The following is a 23926-nucleotide window of genomic DNA, read 5'->3' as shown; positions in this document are numbered from 1 at the left end:
GTGCAGTCTTGAATCCTGGACCAGCCGCATAACTCTCAAGCCATCTCTGACTGACTTCCTCCTCTCTTGACAAAGCTCCTAGTGTCAAACCACTCTGGTTCTGGAGATGACTTTTCTGCATCAAAATCCTTTCGCTTACAAGTCCCACAAAGCTTAATTTTGGCTCTCTTCCCTGCCTCTGCCAAACCAGTCTGTGTTCACTTCGGGTTACTTTCTCTCAAACACTTTTATTTTGGTCATATGCAGAGCATACATATCTCTCATTTTCTATAACAAATGGTCTCTGTTTACCCTTTCTGCCTCTTGTCCAAGTAATTCCTCTAGTTAATGTCTGATGTGAACAAGTGCATCCTCCAAATAATATTTTTCCCCCTCTTTCCTTGACTTGTACATCCCATTTGCCTCCACTGCCTATCACATTGGAGTTGTCTATCGTCCTGCCCTTTCCTTCCTTCATCTTCTGTGTCTGCCAATCTTTCTACTTTCCAAAGTGCTATGAAAACGTAGTCAATATTTCTAACACCCTCTGACGATGAAGAGCTATAAAAATGCAACACATCTGCAACATTGACTCCTGCTGAAATCTCATTCATGTCTCTTGCCTTGACAGCAGCAAATATCTTCTCTCTGGCTTCCACAGGTGTCATGATGATATTTTAAATATCCTCAGCTATTGATATGGCTCTGCCTATAACCATAACAATTAAATACAGCAATCCTTGATAATTTTGTTTAGTTGTACCTACTTTCTTCAAAAACAGTCTAATATTTATTAATTTGGGTAGTTTGAAGTCTATTATTCCGTTATTAATCATAGCATATTAGAATTGTAGAGCTGGAAGGAACCTTGAGAGGTCGCCTAGTCCAGTGTTCTTCAACGACCAGTCTGTGAACTGGCGCTGGTCCCTGAGATCTCCCTGACACAGTTTAGGAAGACAGCGAGTCAATCCCTGGTATCAAAAAAGTTGAGAAACACTGACCTAGTCCACCTCCCGCATGCTGAGGCAAGGCCAAATAAACCTAGACCATTTCTCATAGGTGTTTGTCTTATCTGTTCTTGCATGCCTCCAGTGACTGAGATTCCACAACCTGCCTTGGCAACCAATTCCAGTACTTAACTATCCTTCTAGTTAGGTGAGATATTAGGAAAAACTTTCTAAATTTCCCTGGCAGCAATTAAACCAATAATTTCTTTTCCAACCTTTTGTGATCATGGAGAACAATTGATCATTGTCTTCATTTTATAACAGTCCTTAATGTATGTTATCAGGTGTCTCCTCGGTCTTTTTTTCTCAAGACTAAACATGCCCAGCTTTTGTAATCTTTCTTCATAGGTCAGGTTTTGTAAACCTTTAATCATTTTTTGTTTCTCTTCTCTGGACTCTGGAATTTGTCCACATCTTTCCTAAACGGTGGCACCCATGACTGGACACAGTACCCCAGCTGAGGCCTCAGTAGAGTGGGACATTTACCTCCTATGTATTACATCTACTCCAAATTGATATTTGCTGTTTTCACAACTACATCACATATTGACTTGAGTCTAGGCTCGGCAGGATTCAGTTTAAATGGTGAATGTCAATTTCAGCTGACACGTTGAAATTGACTAAAAAAGTAGCCAGCTGTAACAGTGGGAGTGCAGCCTCCAACCGCCTTGTGCCTGCAGGGATTGCGTGATACCGGCCCTTTTGCAGTGTAGGGATCCCTGTGCAGTCTGCTGTCATTGATCTGCTCCCTCATTCCTGTGACAGTAGGGCTGCATAGGGCTCCCTGTGCTGTCACAGGGCTGGTGACACCCAATCCTTGCAGGTGCAAAGTGTGAGGAAAGCTGTGGCCAGGACCAGCAGGAGGAGGACAAGCCCCTAGCTGTGAGGGAGGCCACCCAGCTCCTGAATGGCTCGTCATTATCCTCTTGACAGCCTTGCCAGTAGGTCTTTGCTCTGTCCTTTCAGGACTGCAGCCTTCCCCATACCTTGCACTTGCAGGGATCAGGTGCCACCAGCCCCACAGACGTGCAAGTAACCCTCTGCAGCTCTGCTGTTACAGCCCTGCTTACCAGCCGTCAGTGTGGAAGCTATCCCTGGGCTGGAACTATTGAGTCCCTGGCCACTGGATACTGCTGGTCCTCCTCCTTGCAGTCCTGGCCTGAGGGGGGGGGTGGGTCTCTACTCTTCTGGGCTAGAACCGCATCCTCCTCCACACCTTACACCCTATGTCTTGGGCCCTTCAGTTGTGCAGGGAACCTCCCAGAGACCTCTGCAGTCCTGCTGTCAGTGCTGTTCTAACTCCACTCCTGCTCCTTAATTTCCAGCAACTGTAAAAATAAAAATTCATAAAAATGGAAGAAAATTCTCAAATAAAAAGTAGGGCTGTCAATTAATTGCAGTTAACTCACATGATTAACTCAAAAAATCAATTGCAATTAATTGCACTTTTAACAACAGAATACAAATTGACATTTTATTAAATATTTTTGGAGGTTTTTCTACATTTTCAATATTGATTTCAATTACAACACAGAATACAAAGTGCACAGTGCTCACTTTATATTATTATTTCTGATTACAAATATATGCACTGTAAACAAAATAAATTAGTATTTTTCAGTTCACCTTATACAAGTACTGAAGTGCAATCTCTTTATCATGAAAGTATAATTTATAAATGTAGATTTTTTTTTTGGTTACATAACTGCACTCAAAAACAAAACAGTGTAAAACTTTAGAGCCTACAAGTCCACTCAGTCCTACTACTTATTCTGCCAGTTGCTAAGACAAACATGTTTGTTTACGTTGACGGGAGATACTGCTGCCTGATTCTTATTTACAACGTCACCTGAAAGTGAGAACAGGCATTCACAGTGCTTTTGTAGCTGGCGTTGCAAGGTATTTACATGCCAGATATGCTAAACATTCATATGCCCCTTCATGCTTTGGCCACCATTCCAGAGGACATGCTTCTATGCTGATGATGCTCGTTAAAAAAATAAGGCGTCAATTAAATTTGTGACTGTACTCCTTGGGGGGATAATTGTATGTCTCCTGCTCTGTTTTACCTGCATTCTGCATATATTTCATGTTATAGCAGTCTCAGATGATGACCCAGCACATGTCCGTTTTAGGAACACTTTCACAAGCAGATTTGACAAAATGCAAAGAAGGTACCAATGCAAACTTTCTAAAGATGTGAGATTTGTAAAAATAGCTACAGCACTTGACCCAAGGTTTAAGAATCTGAAGTGCCATCCAAAATCTGAGAGGGACAAGGTGTGCAGCATGCTTTCAGAAGTCTCAGAAGAGCAACGCTCTGATGCGGAAACTATAAAACCCAAACCACCAAAAAAAAAAAAAATCAACCTGCTGCTGGTGGCATCTGAGTCAGATGATGAAAATGAGCATGCATCAGTCTGCATTGCTTTGGATCATTATCGAGCAAAACCCATCATCAGCATGGACACGTCCTCTGGAATGATGGTTGAAACATGAAGGGCCATATGAATTTTTAACGCAGTGATTCTCAAACTTTTTTTTTTTTTTTTGCAGACCACTTGAAAATTGCCGAGGGTCTTTCTGGACCACTTAATGATCTTTCCAAATGTTGTTTGTATCGTTACCTAACTATTATAAAGCACTTTTGATAAAACCGCTATATATATATATATATATATATATATATATATATATATATATATATATAATGTGTATGTGTGTGTATAGGTGTATATATATAAAATATATAAAGCCCCTTAATAATCGTTTTTTTGTTCTACAAATAAAAACACGCAACTCATATTTTAATATCAGTAGTCTTACCTTTCTTATGCAATGGATGTGCCCTCTCTCCCCCGCTGCGGCAGCCCCCGAGCTGAGGCTGGGAAGGGGAGGTGTCTCTCCCTCTCTCCCCTGCTGTGGCAGCCCCTGAGCCAGGGCTGAGGAGGAGGAGGGAGTCTCTCCCTGGCAGCTGCATCCATGGAGCTGGGGAAGATCGCTTCTTTCTCTGGCTGCCACAGCCCTGCATGTCCCAAATTCCCCCCACCCCCTCTTCTCACCCACTTGCTCCCTATTCCCCCCAAGGCCACCACCTCACCTTACATGTGTGTCTTCTCCAGGGTCCAGGCACCTAATTAGTGGAGCCACACCTGCATAGCTCCACTAATTAGGTGAATGGCCCTTCATTCTCTTGTGCGTGGCAGCCCAGGTGTGCACCTTTGAGGGAACTGCGGACCACAGTTGGAGAACCTCTGCTTTAGTGCATCTGGCATGTAAATATCTTGTAATGCCAGCTACAACAGTGCCATGTGAATGCCTGTTCTCACTTTCAGGTAACATTTTAAACAGGAAGCAGACAGCATTTTCTCCTGCAAATTGTAACCAACCTTATTTATCTGAGTGATTGGCTGACCAAGAAGTAGGACTGAGTGGATTTGTAGGCTCTAAAGTTTTACATTGTTTTATTTTTGCATGCAGGTGTTTTGTACATAATTCTACATTTATAGGGCAACTTTCATGATAAAGAGATTGCACTATGGTACTTGTATGAGATGAATTGAAAATTACAAATTATTTTTTTACAGTGCAAATATTTGTAATAAAAATAAATATAAAGTGAACACTGTACACTTTGTATTCTGTGTTGTAACTGAAAATAATATATTTTAAAATGTGGAAAACATCCAAAATATTTAAAATAAATGATAATCTATTGTCGTTCAACAGCGCAATTAATTATTTATTTAAAATAGTAATAGCAGCAAAGAATCCTGTGGCACCTTATAGACTAACAGATGTTTTGGAGCATTAGCTTTCGTGGGTGAATACTCACTTCTTCGGATGCATGTAGTGGAAATTTCCAGGGGCAGGTATATATATATGCAAGCAAGCTAGAGATAATGAGGTTAGTTCAATCAGGGAGGATGAGGCCCTATTCTAGCAATTGGAGGTGTGAAAACGAAGGTAGGAGAAATTGGTTTTGTAGTTGGCAAGCCATTCACAGTCTTTGTTTAATCCTGAGCTGATGGTGTCAAATTTGCAGATGAACTGAAGCTCAGCCGTTTCTCTTTGAAGTCTGGTCCTGAAGTTTTTTTTGCTGCGGGATGGCCACCTTAAGATCTGCTATAGTGTGGCCAGGGAGGTTGAAGTGTTCTCCTACAGGTTTTTGTATATTGCCATTCCTAATATCTGATTTGTGTCCATTTATCCTTTTCCGTAGAGACTGTCCAGTTTGGCCGATGTACACAGCAGAGGGGCATTGCTGGCATACGATAGCTTATATTACATTGATGGACATGCAGGTGAATGAACCGGCGATGGTGTGGCTGATCTGGTTAGGTCCTGTGATGGTGTCGCTGGTGTAGATATGTGGGCAGAGTTGGCATCGAGGTTTGTTGCATGGATTGGTTCCTGAGCTAGAGTTACTATGGTGCGGTGTGCAGTTACTGGTGAGAATATGCTTCTGGTTAGCAGGTTGTCTGTGGGCGAGGACTGGCCTGCCACCCAAGGCCTGTGAAAGTGTGGGATCATTGTCCAGGATGGGTTGTAGATCCCTGATGATGTGTTGGAGGGGTTTTAGCTAGGAACTGTATGTGATGGCCAGTGGAGTCCTGTTGGTTTCTTTCTTGGGTTTGTCTTGCAGAAGGAGGCTTCTGGGTACATGTCTGGCTCTCTTGATCTGTTTCCGTATTTCCTCGTGTGGGTACTGTAGTTTTGAGAATGCTTGGTGGAGATTTTGTAGATGTTGGTCTCTGTCTGAGGGGTTAGAGCAGATGCGGTTGTATCTCAGTGCTTGGCTGTAGACAGTGTATTGTGTGGTGTGCCCGGGATGGAAGCTGGAGGCATGAAGGTAGGCATAGGAGTCGGTAGGTTTTCTGTATAGGGTGGTGTTAATGTGACCATCACTTATTTGCACCGTGGTGTCTAGGAAGTGGACCTCCCATGTAGATTGGTCCGGGCTGAGGTTGATGGTGGGGTGGAAGCTGTTGAAAAAGTGGTGGAATTTTTCCAGAGTCTCCTTCCCATGGGTCCAGATGATGAAGATGTTATCAGTGTAGCGTAGGTAGAGAAGGGGCGTGAGTGGACAAGAGCCATGCAACAAACCTCGATGCCAGCTCTGCCCACATATCTACATCAGTGACATCATAACAGGACCTAACCAGATCAGCCACACCATCACCGGTTCATTCACCTGCATGTCCACCAATGTAATATACGCCATCGTATGCCAGCAATGCCCCTGTGCTATGTACATCGGCCAAACTGGACAGTCTCTACAGAAAAGGATAAATGGACACGAGTCAGATATTAGGAATGGCAATATACAAAAACCTGTAGGAGAGCACTTCAACCTCCCTGGCCACACTATAGCAGACCTTAAGGTGGCCATCCTGCCGCAAAAAAACTTCAGGACCAGACTTCAAAGAGAAACTGCTGAGCTTCAGTTCATCTGCAAATTTGACACCATCAGCTCAGGATTAAACAAAGACTGTGAATGGCTTGCCAACTACAAAACCAATTTCTCCTCCCTTCGTTTTCACACCTCCAACAGCTAGAATTGGGCCTCATCCTCCCTGATTGAACTAATCTCATTATCTCTAGCTTGCTTGCATATATATACCTGCCCCTGGAAATTTCCACTACATGCATCCAACGAAGTGGGTATTCACCCATGAAAGCTCATGCTCCAAAACGACTGTTAGTCTATAAGGTGCTACAGGATTCTTTGCTGCTTTTACAGGTCCAGACTAACACGGCTACTCCTCTGATACTAAAATAGTAATGATAGTCATGATGTGTAATGGAAGTAATACAGCACCTTCTGCCATGAAACAGTTGTCTTTACAAAGTCTCTCTATCTAACTTCCAGCTGTTTCCAACAATTCAGCTACTGGCAGAAACAGCAGTCTTGGCACAGATTTGCTTTCAACAATTTGGGTCTGGTCAGCTTTGCCTAGTTTTTCACTGAGGAATAAACATCTGGGATAACATGCAGAGCTTGTTAAGACTCCAGAACACCCCATTGCCAAACAATACCTACTGCTGTGTGTAGCAGCAGTTTAAAAACAAACTCTGTGCAGGAGAGTGGGATTGCTACTTTCTTCATCACCAGCATTTTATAACTTTTGCATACAACTCTTCCCCCATCTGTCCTGGAGGAGGGAGCAGCAGCAGAATGAATGAAACTGAAGCAATCCTGTTCAGTTTTACTCACTCCCTACCGTAACCTTGTCAAAGAAAAGGGGTATCTGTATGGTGAAACTGCCTAATTTCTCCCCCGATTTGAATTTGCAAATGTGGGAGAGATTCTCTTCCTATCTCCAGGAAGATAAAAAAAACAAACAGCATTGAAATGTTTACTTCATCTCCGCTGTAATTGCTAGAATAGGGGAGAGGCTGGGAAATCATAAGAAATTCCAAGGATGAATAGGATGGAGAAAACTCGCATATCCTTCTAGTCAAGGCAGTGTGACAGAATTGCTGAGGTAGGAAGTAGCATGAGCAATGAAAGCATTTGGAGGTGAGGGATGAGAAGCTAGAATATTAGTTCTTTTGGGGAGTGTGTGAAATATTTTTGCCCAAGTTTGGTAAGGTTATAATTTAAACTGTAACTGTCTAACATTATGTTCACGTGTCATAGTGTTGCATGGTTTGCAGGAAGGAGTTCACGCCTTTGCTGCCATTGTTTAGATGGAGAAAGTTTTCTCCAGGACTGGGTTAACTGGGCAGCAGCGCACAGACGTTTACACTGTAATTGTTCTATCTCCACAATGGAAAAAGACATTTAAAAAAAAAAAAAAAAAAGGTCCTGTGAAAAATAGCAGTAACTATAGACACATCACACAGGAGATGAAGTAGGAATAGCTTATGATTATTTCATGCTTGTATTTTCTTCTTCCATGCACTCTGGAATATGTAGTTTCAAACTAGTCTGATTTAGATGCTTTGACTCACACAGAAAATAGGATGTCAGTAGGAAATTTTAGTGTTAATTGTCCCTTTTTCCTCAAATCATTGCAGCTTCTTCTGTCCACCTGGACTTGGGAGGCTTATAACCCCTTGTTTCTGTTCCTTACAATCATTGCATTCACCTTTTCTGTTCTCTTGTAGAATGAGCCTCTGACCTCAGGTTATCATGGATACCCTGCGAGGGACAATCAAGTAAGAGACCGATTACAGTAAACTCTGTGTGTGTGTCTGCTTGTGGATGTTCTGGCAGATGGCTTCCTAACACTGTTTGTTTTGGATTGAGGACTGTTTTATTTCACTGTTTGAACGCTTAAGGAGGTATACAGTAAATTAAACACATTTTTTGGCCATGCCACATATGGAATGTGGCTGCATGCATGATGAGGAGTTGAATGTGATCCCTCCGGTTCTCATTAAAAAATTTCCTCATCCGTGGCTATTCTTTGAACTGGACTTCAGATCTAAATCCCAAATACCAACTCTGTCTCCTCAGTTTTACTCAGTGTAGATGTTCAGTCCATGAACACTTTTTGGTCTGTTTTGTTCTTATTGCTGTAACTCTAGCAGCTGAGGAGAGATGAAACACAGTTTTTGGCTAAGAGGTATCTTCCCTTGCAGTGCTGCTGGAGCGTAGAACAATGTGGCCAGGATGGGTTGCTTCTAGCTCTTATGAATTTGCCTTGGTGCTTTTTGAGTCCTGCAGGACCCATACCCCATCCGCCAACTGAGGATATTTTAATTTTAAAGTAGTAAAGGTGATATGGTTCGGTCTATTGAAGCCGTCGCAACATCCCCTTCCCACTCCACAGAAGGTAGGAAACGCCAGCTGATGATAAGCCTGTGTAGAGCAGGGGAGGAGAGGGCCATCATAAATTATCTTTCTACCTTTCCATTGTGAGGCTATTTGTCACCCTTTGCCTGTTGCAGCTTACAAGGCAACATTGTCCAGGAAGAAGTCCTGAAGCTTGTCTGAAACCTTTATTCTAACTCTGGAATTGAATTTTATGGAGATTTGTGAGGGACCTAAGCAAGGAGTATGGACACGTGCTCAGCAGAAGTGCAGCTATGTTTGTATCCAGTGTCGCATGCTCTGGTTTTCTTTCAACAAACACAGTTGTGTTGCACTAACCCCCTGTCCCTCAAACAAACAAACCTCCCTAACCCTGTTGTTGGAACACCACATTTATGTAATGAATTTGTATCCATGCTTGCCATGATGCTGAACTGTTTGTATCTGCGCATTCCCAGGGAATTTGGAAAATTATTCCATAGTGGTTCCATGGGGGTGAGGGGATTGGGTTGGGTGACCAGAGCAAGGGCATATAGGGTGACGCACCAGAGCCTGTGGTGCAGCATAGTCTGTGATCTCCTACTGCACATAGTGCTGGAAAAAGCAGGTGGACCAGCCATACCAGTTAGGAGATTCCCAGCTATACTGCAAAAAGAAAAGTCTTGTCTGCGCTACAGTATTTTGGCATTGCAGCCATCTGTATGCCTTATTTTAACTATCAAGACCCTGGCTGAGAGCAAGTACGATTACAAGCCTTGCCACCATTGAATTCTACACTGGGTTTCTCTACATTATTGTAGAGCCATGGACAGAAAATGTAAGTGTTATAGCTACAATGGCTGAGTTAGTTCTGCCAGTGCAGTGTTACAATGCTCCTGGCCCCACCATTTAGTATTAGATTTGACCATTCAGAATGCTGGCTCTGTCATCCATCATGCAACTCTTCTTTTGGTTGCGTATGGGGCTGAGAACACTTGCATTGGTACTCATCCGCTCTCAGCTATGCTCCATCCTATCTTCAAACTCCTGCCATTCAAGGCCATCCTGACAGCACCTGGGACTCGATATGAACAGTCTTGAATGTTCTCCCTCACTCTGCACCCAGGGACAGCAATGGAGACACAAAAATAAAATACAAACTACAGCATTTGTAACATGAACATGTTTAAACTTTGTGTTGATTTGTCTGAAAAACAAAGGACCAAAATCAATTGCTGTTCAGCAGCCAGTCTAGGCATGCATATGCCCTATTGTACACACTTTCCTGATGGGTGCCCTGGCAATCAAATCCATCTCTTAACTGCATTATTATTTTACATATAAGACAGTAGCTCCCAGATGCCCAGTCAAGATGGAGATCCGGTGGGCTAAGCGCTGTACAAATGCAGGATGAGTGCCTCTGCTCCAACATGCTTATATTTCTAAATAAGGTCAGGGTGTGACAGTGGATATAGAACACAAGGGGTGGGGCGGGAAGGGAGAAGACAACGGTAATAGTAATGGAAATGCAACATTGAATATATTAGTGAAATGTAGCAAGTTTCACAGTGGCTGGGGTTTTTTTTTAAGGCAAGTGACGCACCAACAAAACAAGAACAGAAAATCAATCATGCAACAAATTAAAATGAGTTATTGAATAAATAATCAGACTCAAATCGAAGAACTTCCTCAAGAACTTTTACCCAAAGGAGGATAGTGTTCATCGTAGCTTGGGCCCAGAGTAAGTCTGGCAGCAGCTTGGGAGAGAGGTTGACGAGACTATACCATGTGGTTGGCAACTGTGAAATTAATCCTTGGCTCTCATGAGGCATATGCATATCCCCATTGTGCAGGATAGAATTATTCAAAGGATCCATTGGGACAAACAAAAAATGTGAACCAGGTACAAATACCGTACACCCTGTGAGGCTATGGACACTATGAACAGGCTGAAATTGTGAACAAACAGCATCACTTAATCATAGGCCCTGCTATGGCCGCTGTACCCTGATAGATCATGAGGACACTCCAGGTGGGCACGGGAGCCAGTGGATCGGCCAGAGTACGTGCTGGCAACTCTACGTAGCACAATCATGGCTCCTCCATGAAGGTGAGCACAGGTATCAACATACTAGCCAGTGTGTATAGGCATTTCAGATGGCAAGTTACTTCATGGAGGTTTCCTGGCAGGCCAAGCAACCTCAATTTTTAGCCATCATGGTTTCACTTTAGTAAATCTCTCTGTAAAATGATTTTCCTTCCATATTTGGTCTTTGCTATTTCTTGATCTGTTAGGGTTTTTTCTTAGGCCTGGTCTACACTACGCGTTTAAACCAAATTTAGCAGCGTTAAACCAATTTAACCCTGCACCCGTCCACACGACGAGGCCCTTTATATCGATATAAAGGGCTCTTTAAACCGATTTCTGTACTCCTCCCCAGCGAGAGAAGTAGCGCTGAAATCGGTATTGCCATATTGGATTAGGTTTAGTGTGGTTGCAATTCGACGGCATCCCACAGTGCAGCATTGTGACCGCTCTGGAAAGGAATCTGAACTCGGATGCATTGGCCAGGTAGACAGGAAAAGCCCCATGAACTTTTGAATTTCATTTCCTGTTTGCCTAGCGTGGAGCTCTGATCAGCACGGGTGGCGATGCTGTCCCAAATCCAAAGAGAGCTCCAGCATGGACCGTACGGGAGATACTGGATCTGATCACTGTATGGGCAGAGGCAGCAAAGAATCCTGTAGCACATTATAGACTAACAGACGTTTTGGAGCATGAGCTTTCATGGGTGAATACCCACTTCGTCAGATGCATGTAGTGGAAATTTCCAGGGGCAGATGTATATATGCAAGCAAGCTAGAGATAATGAGGTTAGTTCAATCAGGGAGGATGAGGCCCTGTTCTAGCAGTTGAGGTGCGAAAGCCAAGGGAGGAGAAAATGGTTGTGTAGTTGGCAAGCCATTCACAGTCTTTGTTTAATCCTGAGCTGATGGTGACAAATTTGCAGATGAACTGAAGCTCAGCCGTTTCTCTTTGAAGTCTGATCCTGAAGTTTTTTTGCTGCAGGATGGCCACCTTAAGGTCTGCTATAGTGTGGCCAAGGAGGTTGAAGTGTTCTCCTACAGGTTTTTGTATATTGCCATTCCTAATATCTGATTTGTGTCCATTTATCCTTTTCCGTAGAGACTGTCCAGTTTGGCCGATGTACACAGCAGAGGGGCATTGCTGGCATACGATGGCGTATATTACATTGGTGGACATGTAGGTGAATGAACCGGCGATGGTGTGGCTGATCTGGTTAGGTCCTGTGATGGTGTCGTTGGTGTAGATATGTGGGCAGAGTTGGCATCGAGGTTTGTTGCATGGGTTGGTTCCTGAGCTAGAGTTACTATGGTGCGGTGTGCAGTTATTGGTGAGAATATGCTTCCGGTTAGCAGGCTGTCTGTGGGCGAGGACTGGCCTGCCACCCAAGGCCTGTGAAAGTGTGGGATCATTGTCCAGGATGGGTTGTAGATCCCTGATGATGTGTTGGAGGGGTTTTAGCTAGGAACTGTATGTGATGGCCAGTGGAGTCCTGTTGGTTTCTTTCTTGGGTTTGTCTTGCAGTAGGAGGCTTTTGGGTACACGTCTGGCTCTGTTGATCTGTTTCCTTATTTCCTCATGCGGTTATTGTAGTTTTGAGAATGCTTGCTGGAGATTTTGTACGTGTTGGTCTCTGTCTGAGGGGTTAGAGCAGATGCAGTTGTACCTCAGTGCTTGGCTGTAGGCAATATATTGTGTGGTGTGCCCGGGATGGAAGCTGGAGGCATGAAGGTTGGCATACGGGTTGGTAGGTTTTCTGTATAGGGTGGTGTTAATGTGACCATCACTTATTTGCACCATGGTGTCTAGGAAGTGGACCTCCCATTTAGACTAGTCAAGGCTGAGGTTGATGGTGGGGTGGAAGCTGTTGAAATCGTGTTGGAATTTTTCCAGAATCTCCTTCCCATGGGTCCAGATGATGAAGATGTCCTCAATGTAGCATAGGTAGAGAAGGGGCGTGAGTGGACAAGAGCTGAGAAAGCGTTGTTCCAGGTCGGCCATAAAAATATTGGCATATTGTGGGGCCATGCGGGTGCCCATAGCGGTGCCACTGATCTGGAATTAATATATTGTCATCAAATTTCAAATAGTTGTGTGTGAGAATAAAGGCACAGAGCTCAGCCACCAGTTGTGCTGTGGGATCATCAGGGATACTGTTCCTGACAGCTTGTATTCCATCTGTGTGTGGGATGTTTGTGTAGAGAGCCTCTACATCCATGGTGGCTAGGATGGTGTTTTCTGGAAGGTCACCAGTGCATTGTAGTTTCCTCAGGAAATCAGTGGTGTCACGGAGCTAGCTGGGAGTGCTGGTGGCACAGGGCCTGAGTAGAGAGTCCACATATCCGGACAGTCCTTCAGTGAGAGTGCCAATACCCGAGATGATGGGGCATTCAGGATTTCTGGGTTTGTGGATCTTGGGTAGCAGATAGAATAACTCTGGTCGGGGCTCTAAGGGTATGTTGATTTGTTCCGGTGTTAGTGTAGGGAATGTCCTAAGTAGATGGTGCAGTTCCTTAGTGTATTCCTCGGTGGGATCTGAGGGAAGTGGCCTGTAGAATTTGGTATCGGAGGCTGCCAGACAGCTCTCCATTTGGTAGTCGGACCTGTTCATGATGACAACAGCACCTCCTTTATCAGCATCTTCGATTATAATGTTAGGGTGGTTTCTGAGACTGTGGATGGCATTACGTTCTGCATGACTTAGGTTATGAGGCAAGTGATGTTGTTTTTCCACAATTTCTGCCTGTGCATGTTGGTGGAAGCATTCAATGTATAGGTCCAGACTGTCATTTCGACCCTCAGGAGGAGTCCATGTGGAGTTCATCAGGGATCTACAACCCATCCTGGACAATGATCTCACACTTTCACAGGCCTTGGGTGGCAGGCCAGTCCTCGCCCACAGACAACCTGCCAACCTGAAGCATATTCTCACCAGTAACTGCACACCGCACCATAGTAGCTCTAGCTCAGGAACTAATCCATGCAACAAACCTCGATGCCAACTCTGCCCACATATCTACACCAGCGACACCATCACAGGATCTAACCAGATCAGCCACACCATCACCGGTTCATTCACCTGCACGTCCACCAATGTAATATACGTCATCGTATGCCGGCAGTGCCCCTGTGCTGTGTTCATCGGCCAAACTGGACAGTCTCTACGGAAAAGGATAAATGGACACAAATCAGATATTAGGAATGGCAATATACAAAATCCTGTAGGAGAATACTTCAACCTCCTTGGCCACACTATAGCAGACCTTAAGGTGGCCATCCTGCCGCAAAAAAACTTCAGGACCAGACTTCAAAGAGAAACTGCTGAGCTTCAGTTCATCTGCAAATTTGACACCATCAGCTCAGGATTAAACAAAAATTGTGAATGGCTCGCCAACTACACAACCAGTTTCTCCTCCCTTGGCTTTTGCACCTCAACTGCTAGAACAGGGCCTCATCCTCCCTGATTGAACTAACCTCATTATCTCTAGCTTGCTTGCATATATATACCTGCCCCTGGAAATTTCCACTACATGCATCCGAAGAAGTGAGTATTCACCCACGAAAGCTAATGCTCCAAAACATCTGTTAGTCTATAAGGTGCCACAGGATTCTTTGCTGCTTTTACAGATCCAGACTAACACGACTGCCCCTCTGATACTTGACACCATGTATGGGCAGAAATCTGTTCTATCAGAGCTCTGTTACAGAAGATGAAATGACAAAGCATTTGAAAAAATCTCCAGGCTACGATAGACAGAGGCCACAGCACAGTGCTGTGACACAAGCGTAACAGAAAGCCAAAGAATCAAATGGACGCTCATGGAGGGAGGGACGGGGTACTGAGGACTCCAGCTATCCCACAGTCCCTGCAGTCTCCAAAAAGCATTTGCATTCTTGGCTGAGCTCCCAATGCCTGAAGGATCAAAAACATTTTCCCGGGTGTTTCAGGGTATATTTAGTCAATTTACACCCTCCCCCTCGCTCCCCAAAGAAAAGGGAAAAAAATGTTTCTCGCCTCTTTTCAATGGCACCCTATGTCTACTGCATGCTGCTGGTAGATGGGGTGCTGCAGCGCTGAACACCAGCATCCCCTTCCCGGTGGCAGACCATACAATATGACTGCTATCCATCATCATCATCATCAGCCCGTGAGTGCTCCTGGCTGGCCTCGGTAAAAATGGGAATGATGGTCATTCCTGGCTGATGGTACAGAACAGCTGGTAACCATCTTCATCATAGCAACTGGGGGCTGAGCTCCATCAGCCCCCTCCCCCCTTTCATGTCTAAATTCTGTACTGTCTGCACTATCATAGCAGCGGGAGGCTGGGCTCCTCTCCCCCCACACTCCTTTAATGTCCTGCCTGGACTATCATAGCAGCTGGAGGCTTACTCCGTCTCATTTTATCTCACTAAAAAAAAGTCAGTGTTTCTTGTTTCTGCATTCTTTATTACTTCATCACACAAATGGGGGGACACTGCCACGGTAGCCCAGGAGGGTTGGGGGAGGAGGGAAGTAACGGGTGGAGTCGTTGCAGGGGCGCCCCCTAGAATGGCATGCAGCTCATCATTTCTGCGGGATCTCTGGGGCTCTGACACGGAATGACTGTGCTCTCTGGTTCTCTAGTACACTTGCCCCATATTCTAGGCAGGACTGACTCTATTTTTAGACAAAACGTAAAGGAGAGAATGACCCGGGGAGTCATTCCCATTTTTTTCCATGGGCCCCCGGCCGACCTCAGCGAGGCCAGCCAGGAGCGCCCATGACAGCAGCAGACGGTACAGAACGACTGATAACCGTCATCTCATCACCAATTTACAATGGCATGGCAGACGGTGCAATAGGGATGGTAACTGTCTCTGCTACCTTGGAAAGGCAAATGAATGCTGCTGTGTAGCACTGCAGTACCGCCTCTGTCAGCAGCATCCAGTACACAAACGGTGACAGTGATAAAAGGCTAAACGGGCTGCATGGTTGCCATGCTATGGCGTCTGCCAGGGCAATCCAGGGAAAAAGGGCGCAAAATGATTTTCTGCCGTTGCTTTCACGGAGGAAGGATTGAGTGACGACGTTTACCCAAAATCACCCACAACACTGTTTTTGCATTGGGATCTCAACCCAGAATTCCAATGGGCGGGGGAGACTGCGGGAACTATGGGATAGCTACCCACAGTGCAACGCTCCAGAAATCGATGCTAGCCTCGGTACATGGACGCACACTGCCGAATTAATGTGCTTTGTGTGGCTGCGTGCACTCGACTTTATACAATCTGTTTTACAAAACCGGTTTATGTAAAATCAGAAAAATACCGTAGTGTCGACATACCCCTAGTCTCACTTTTGGCTCTGAGTCAGATGAAATTCAGACCGGGCTTTCACTAATGTGATTTCAAGCTTTTACTAATCTGATTGGGAGCCTCTAATCTGATAGCAGCAGAGAGCAAAGTCCTCTGCACACTACCATCTCTACAATGCCAGACCCAGCCTGTGGCTACAATCTATCACCTGGTTCTTTGCAGTTCAGGGTGAGGGAAGTTATGTTTAGTAATTCAGGCTCTGTGCTAAAGTAATTATGAGATGCAGAAACAGCAATTTGGTCTGTTGAATGAGATTTCTCCCCGCGCTGTGACTGAGCTGGATTTGAACGGGTGATTTAGGCTTGAAGCCACAGAGGGATTTAGGTATTGCAATGCTGAACTTTTACTTCAAAAACTTAGGTGCAAAAGAGTTTAGGTTCCTGTAGAGTTCACAAAAACAACGAGGAGTCCGATGGCACCTTAAAGACTAACAGATTTATTTGGGCATAAACTTTTGTGATACAGGGTTCAGCAACAGCCAGACAGGAGTTTTGTAGATCGTAGTTAGGTGCCTAAATACCTTTATGTAGCCAGGCCTTAGTGTTTAAAAGCTGCATAGCTAACTCTTTTCTGACATGTCACATTTATTTCTCTCCAAGAACTGTGCTGTTTTCTTACCAAGTCATTTTTTTTAGCAGAAATGGCAAAACTGAATTTTACTTTCCGGATAAAAGTGCTCCGAGAGAACTCAACTTTTCTTCCATTGCTTCCTGTATGCCTTTTTCACTCCTTTAAATTTTAAGTGCCATTAATTGACCTCTGCAAGGCTTTCACTGTTGTCTTTACACCATCTAGTGGATAAACCTTATCCATACATTCTTGATTTGTTTCAGTTTTGTCCCCTTTTCTTCCTCCCTTCCAGGTAACTGTTCAAGGCCTCACTGGGTAAGTGTGTGCTGCAATGTAAGCCCAGGGTTAGTGGGATTGGAGTCAGCTGACCTGTGTCTGGGAACCCTGAGTTTGAGCATCTACATTGTATTTTAAACCCTAGATTAAGAATTTTCTGATCATTGTTTGAACCCAGGGTTCTGGCATCCACACTGCAGTGTGCAGACCTTAGTCAAAGTAACTATATCACAGAGTCCCTAGTCCCCAAAATGTGGCTCTAGAAATGCGGTGCACTGTGGGAAAACTTTACTCCTCCCCTCCCCCCACGTTACCAGGAAGCCGCTCACTTTACAAAAGGCTCGATCGTTTCGCTCTCCATTGCAAACCTAGGAGTTTGTCTGCAGATCAGTGATCAGACCAGAATGGATTAACGCTGACCTAAACTACTGCCGTTTGCCAAGGTATATGTGGGAAGCGTTTCTGTTTTCAACAGAGTGGATTGCAGGTTGTTGGGATAGAGAGGATTAAGGAAGATTTCCTATGGAATTGTGGATTACTTCCGGCCGACTCCCAGTACGTAAGTCAAGCGGACCTGCAACTACACTGCAGAGCAATAGGGCTTGGACCCTGGGTCCTGGCTTGACCTGATCTTGGACCCTGGGTCTGAACCCTGGATTAGCGCAATTGCAGTGTAGACGCAAGCCTGGGCTTACATTGCAGTGTAGATATACTCACTGATGCAATGTGAGAGTACTCAGGTCTACGGTACAGAGTGTATCCTAATTCCTCTACAAGTATTTAACTCTTTTACTGTCATCAGGTGCAGCACTGAATACATTAGAATAGGGATTCCTATGGAGGCCATATTTGTCACAATCTCAGTAATATCAGCCAAGTATATTACATTCTGGCTTATGATGGCTAAATCTCTGGGCTGCTCCTGTGGTCTCCCTGTGCTTTGCTTCATTGCAGTCCTGCTGGCCTTTCCTGCCAGAGCAGTTACCTATGCATGATATGATGGAAGTAACAGGAGTAGGTGAGTGTGTGTGGCTCCAGAGCACAGGACTGGATAGAGCTTTATTTGTTTGAAGGGAAAAAGGAAAAGCTTCTGTTGCAGCATACAGCACTATGTTGGGGCTGTGTTTGAGCTGTTGCTGTGAGGATGGGGAGCATGGTGGGCAGGGCTGTGAGGTTTCATAGGAATTGTAGGTTTGTTCTTTGGGTGACTGGTGCAGTCGCCCAAAGACATGAAAGTCACCCAGTCCAGAAAAGAACAGCAGAGGTAGTGGCAATACAAACGTCCTTAATGGTTGTGCTTCATCGTTTATCTGAAGGGGAACCACATGCATGAGTAAAGGGAATTCATTCTCTATGCCAGTGGTTGTCAAACTTTAGCAACCCAAAGACTCCCGTTTTGATTTAAAAGCTGGCTTCTAGTTTTCCCTGGGGGTGCTCAACCCCCGCTCAGCCTCAGGCCCTGCCCCACCTCTTCCTGCCTTCCCTCCATCCCGTGCCTCCTTTCCCGCCTCTTTTCGCCCCCTCCCCCGAGTGTGCTCCATCCCTGCTCCTCCCCCTCCCTCCCAGCACCTCCTGCATGCCACTGAATAGCTGTTCCGCAGCATGCAGGAGGCACTGGGAGGGAGAGGGAGGAGTTGATCAGCAGGGCCAATGGCCCTGGACATGACTTGTAGACCCCCTGGAGCTGGACATGACTCGTGGATAGGGCCTGATTAACTGTCTTGTTGGCCTGGGGCTATTAGATTTTGTGGGGCCCCTATACATGTCTTTTTCCTAGAAGGGAGTTTGGTGCAGGAGGGGGCAGGGGCAGGGGATTAGGGTGCAGGAAGGAGTGTGGGGTCTGGGAGGGAGTTTGGGTGCAGGAGGGGGATTCTGATCTGAGGCATGGGGTTGGGATGGAGGAGGGGGTGCCAGGTGCAGGCTCTGGCTGGGAGGCGCTTACCACAGGCAGCTCCCGGCCGTGGTGCATCAGGGCTCAGGCAGGCTGCCTGCATACCATGGCCTCACGCCGCTCCCAGAAGCAGCTGGGTGCTAGCATGTCTCTGCGGCCCCTGGCGGGAGGGGGACAGCATGTATCCGTGTGCTGCCCATGCCCACAAGCGCCACCTTCGTAGCTCCCATTGGCCGAGAACTAGTCAATGAGAGCTGCGGAGACAGTGCTTGGGGCGGGGGCAGTGCACGGAGCTGCCTTCCCCCACCAGGAGCCTCAGAGATGTGCTGGCAGGCAGCTGCTTCTGGGAGCGGCATGGGGCATTGGCATGCAGGCCTACCTTAGCACCACTTTTAATGGCCCAGAGATTGCTGCCTGTGATTTATTTTTGCTGGGGCCCTGGGCTGCAGCCCCTAAAGCCCCTGCCTTTATCCGGCCCTGCTCGTGTACCCCAGTTTTAGAACTGCTGCTCTATGCACCTTTCAGCCCTAGCCCCTCTGTTGAGTCTCCCAACAAAGGGACCAGTTGTGGTGGTTTCTGTGGTATAAATACCTGCCCTTTAGGCACTGAACTGAGACTTCCAGAGCTCATTTCATGAGTCCTGCCAAACACCTCTTAGATACTATAGGCATGTCTACACAACAAAATTGACCTTCATTGCTATAGTGGAATAACTCCCCTGTGTGGACACTTTTTGTTCTGGAATAAATGTGACTTTATTCCAGAATGATTACTCCAAATCACTCCAGTTACTTCCAGATAGTTATTCTGTTATGTCTCTGCCCGTCAGTTTCCCTGTTCCCTATTTCTATAGTGCTTTTCAGGCCAAAGTGCTTTATAAACAATATCTGGAATTTGCTTCAGCTAATTCTGGGGTGAAGTGTGCCCTTTCCCCAGTGTAATTTGAATATGGTACTGTTCCTCATTCTGTTCCAGACTGCTTAGTAGCATTTCTATGTGCCATATTCTGCCGGTAGAATGTAATTGCACAAATTGGGCCACAAAAGTGATCTTCAGCTACCATAAAAGGCTAGGGTTTAGAATGTTAGCTTGAAGCCTCATTTAAAAGATTGCACCTCCAGGAATACAGAGTTCTAACATCATACTAATTTGGAGGGGAAAGTGCCATCTATCACATGGCAACTGCTCTTCATGCAGTAGCACAATTTCCCTTGCTGGTTTCCCATCCAAATACTTGCCAGGTCTGACCTTACTCCTCTTATGAGTGCAGATGAGAATATAGTCCAAGGTAGTATGGCTGCATATGGTAACTGCTAGTAACAACTTTCAGTCACTGCCCCTTTGATCTGGCTTCAGCCTCGAGGTACAAGTTATCTAATCCAGTGGTTCCCAAACATTTTTCCTTCTTTTTTCTCGTTGGTATCTGACTATATGTCTCTTGTTTCTGGTATTACTGGAAAGCCACTGCCAGAGTGGGAGTGCCCCTGCCAGCTTGACCTCTCACGCTTGGAATGTGCGAGGTCATGCTGTGCAGAGGATGTTATTTTGAGAACAAAATGGTGCCCTCCATGCAGCAAAAGTGCTTGAACGCTGTTCCAACATGTTCCAGCCTTGTTTCAGGGACAGACCCCGCATAACCCATGGCAGACCTCCAGGGATCCGGGAACCCCATTTTGGGAACCACTGATCTAATCCATTTCCAACTGAGCCACTGGCCTCTTGCATTCTTATTCACTTATTGCTTTAAAATGTATATTAGGTTTCCTGAGCAACTTAGTCATAAAGATTTGTGTGTTCACTCCTGCTCATGGTTGTGAACTGGTCTGGATGAGCCATGCGTCACTGGCAGAAGCGTTGAAAACAGGCAGTCTTTTGTGCTGCTTGATCCCTTTCTGGCAACTGGAAAATTCACAGATCTCTGCCTGGTTCTTATAGGCTCAGCACAGCCCTTCCGCCTCCTCCCATTCCCTTGTGATGTGTGGAATTTGGCAAGAAGTCTCTTTAGTGATGAAATGTAGTGAGTTTGCTGCCTCTCCCCATGGAAGTGTACTGCAGAGCAGCCAAGCTTCCTGGTGTAATCGCCTCACAGATACTCTACCACTTCTGGGGTGTGTGTGTGTGTCTGTCTCTCTCTCTCTCTCTGCTGTCTACAGCATCTTCATGCCCTCTTCATTTGGGAAAGGGGGCAGCTAGCAGGGTCTCCCCATTGCCGTCTGACTGGTTTGATGTGGGTCTGTTTCCTGAACCTTGGTTGTCCTGTTTCCTTTGCAGGAGTGGGGAAGTGTAGCAGTATGAACTGGGATTCCACATTGGGTGTTACCCTTTTTTTAAGAACACTTACTGTGGCAAGAAAATCTCTATCTGTGATTCAGAGTGTCTACATGGGGAAGAGTTTAGCCTCATCTGTCTTGTCTGTCTATCATGACAGTGCTTAGGAGCCCCAGTCATAGTCTAGGATTCTATTGTGCTAGGCTCTGAACAAACACAGAGCAAAGAGCTCACAGTCTTAGGGTTTGTCTACACAGGGAATTATTCTGGAATAGCTATTCCTGACTAACTCCATGTATGCATGTAGTTATTCTGCAATAAAATCCTCTCCTGCACATAAGATCAGATGTTGAGGTTAGAGTGCTAAAACCTTCTACTTCACTACTTTTCCAGCTCTTTGTCAGCAAGGAGTAAAATGTTTGTACTTGGTACTAGATAGGCCCAGTAATACGTTCTGTTATTGACCTAATGTGCAACTTTTTGCAGAAAATACAGAGATTCTGTTCAGAAAACTGCAAGATAAATATCTGGGCAAAAATAATCTGAAACAGAAATTTAAAGGAAGGGAGAAATCTGAGAAGCAGTCATGGTGAAAGATATTGAGGAATGATATTGACCAATGTGATAGACATGAGATTAAAATGTAGCATGGTCGCAACAACAAACCAGTTTAACTGAAGAGTGCATACATAGCGACTTTTAACAGAGTAGGAAGGGAAAAGACCTCCTTGAGACATCTCTGATACATGTGGCTTAATATGTCCAGGTCTGTGCACCTCAGTATCAGTAAGATATTGACCGATTGGAAGGAGTTTAAAGCAACATAAAGGATGACGTTTTGGAAGAAAAGAGTAAGAAGGGTGCTCAGAGTGCGGGTGCTGGGTCTGGGAGGGAATTAGGGTGCAGGAGAGTGCTCAGGGTGGGGGTGCGGGAGGAGGCTTAGGGCTGGGGCAGGCACGAGGTGCAGAGCACTTACCTGGGGTAGCTCCTGTTTGATGCAGGAGGTGTGCAGGTGGCTCTGCGCAGTGCGGCACCGCTCCCATGGCCGTGATTCTGGGAGCTGCTCCCCTCTTTCCCCGGCAGGCTGGGCCACCTGGAATGCAGGGGCTTTAGGGGCTGCAAGGCCCTGGGCTAAGGGGGCCCCGGGGCTCTGGCCTGCAGCTCAAAGCCCCTTTCGGAATGCGGCCCTGGAGTCACGGGCCAGAGGACTCAAGAGGAGCAGGGGCAGCCATGCAGCCAGTGGCTGGAGAGATTTGGCGCTTTCCCCCAAGGAAGGTGAGAAACAAGGGGTCTGATTAGGAGTACAGAGCTCAAATTGAGAGCAGGGAAATCTAGGCTGACAGAAGGTGATCAGTCTGAGGCTCCTGGGGTCAGAACTAAAACTGTGCAAACTTAATGTCTGTCTTGTGTAGGGATATTTTTTCTTAGGGCTATTTAGAGCGTTACTCAGTGAGGGGAGCAAAACCCCATGGGCAGGGCCGGCGCTACCGTTTAGGCAGCCTAGACAATCGCCTAGGGCGCCAGAATAATTGGTGGGCGGCATTTTGCTGGAGGGGGCGGCAGGCAGCTCCGGAAGAGCTGCCGCAGTGGTGCCTGCGGAGGGTCCGTTGGTCTGTGGCTCTGGTGGAGCTACCGCAGTCCTGCCTGCGGACAGTCAGCTCCTCGCGGGGCTCCGGTGGACCTCACGCAGGCACGACTGCGGCAGCTCCACCGGAGCCGCGGGACCAGACCCCTAGCGCCGGTCCTGCCCATGGGAGATGGGAAGTTGTCAGCTCCCTGTTTGTCTGTAGTTATCCTATCATTTGATATCTTCTGAACTGAAGAAAAAATCTCTTAAATATCTTACATTTATTTAACATTTTTAATTCTGAAAGATTCCAAGACACTTTACAGATTTCCTCGCTAGGTATCTATAAATACCTGCACACAGCACTGCAACCACCACATAGCTGACTGCAACATTTTTTTAAATTGCATGCTGCAATACCACACAGCAGTAGATTATTCGTTTTCAGTTCTGATGTCCCAGTTCTGACGTGAGCCACACACCAGTCCGCACAAAGAAAAGGAGTTTTGGAGAAGAGGCACCTCTGCCTGTATATGGGATTGATGTCATTACATGATTAGGAAAACTGTTACTGAACAGAACCAATAAAGGGCCTGCTGTGTGCCACGTGGGAGGAGATAGCTGGTCTACGTGGCTGTATCTGAGTTTTGCCAGAAGAGGGCAACCAGTGCATAGCAAATGCCAAATATTACAGTGGAAACAATTCAAGACTCCAGAGCTGGATCTGTCTACGGAATGAATGTACAGAAAAGCCAAGTGTAGGAGCTTAAAGATTCCTCCTTCCTCTCCTGAAAGCCATTCTCATTTTCTAAGTGAGTCTTTTAGACTCTTCTGTCACTGCACATTTGTTGTGTGCAGTGTTGTAGTTTGTGTCAGTCCCAGGATATTAGAGATACAGTGTGAGTGGGTAATCTCTTTTATTGGACCAGCTTCTGTCGGTGAAAGAGCCAAGCTCTCAAGCTTACACAGAGCTCTTCTTCAGATCTGGGAAATGTACTCAGTGTCAACCACAAATTTGTGACTGCTGCTGTGGAACGGGAATGTTGTAAGGTTTGGGGAGAAGATGGAAAGTAGAGGGTGGAAGCTGACTGGTTGCGTGAAGGAGTTAGCAATTAGGAAGTGGGAAAAGGTATGATTAAGTAGGTGTACTAGCATCTAGTAAGCATTTAGTTAGTGCTGCTCTGTG

At 45.8% G+C, this 23926-nt stretch overlaps 1 protein-coding gene across 11 annotated transcripts in view; it reads left to right on the top strand.

Moving 5' to 3' along the window:
• The window catches only part of RBFOX2 (RNA binding fox-1 homolog 2), a 273394-nt gene that overhangs the window by 51459 nt on the left and 198009 nt on the right, over positions 1 to 23926 (top strand). For all 11 annotated transcript variants that reach the window (XM_030545378.1, XM_030545406.1, XM_030545338.1 and 8 more), the window contains exon 2: positions 8100 to 8150. In XM_030545378.1, coding sequence (XP_030401238.1) covers positions 8100 to 8150 — 51 coding nt within the window. The remainder of the gene's footprint in view (positions 1 to 8099; positions 8151 to 23926) is intronic.

The sequence above is a fragment of the Gopherus evgoodei genome, chromosome 1, assembly GCF_007399415.2.
Source record: "Gopherus evgoodei ecotype Sinaloan lineage chromosome 1, rGopEvg1_v1.p, whole genome shotgun sequence".
NCBI lineage: Eukaryota > Metazoa > Chordata > Testudines > Testudinidae > Gopherus > Gopherus evgoodei.
This window is presented reverse-complemented; position numbering and strand designations above follow the sequence as displayed.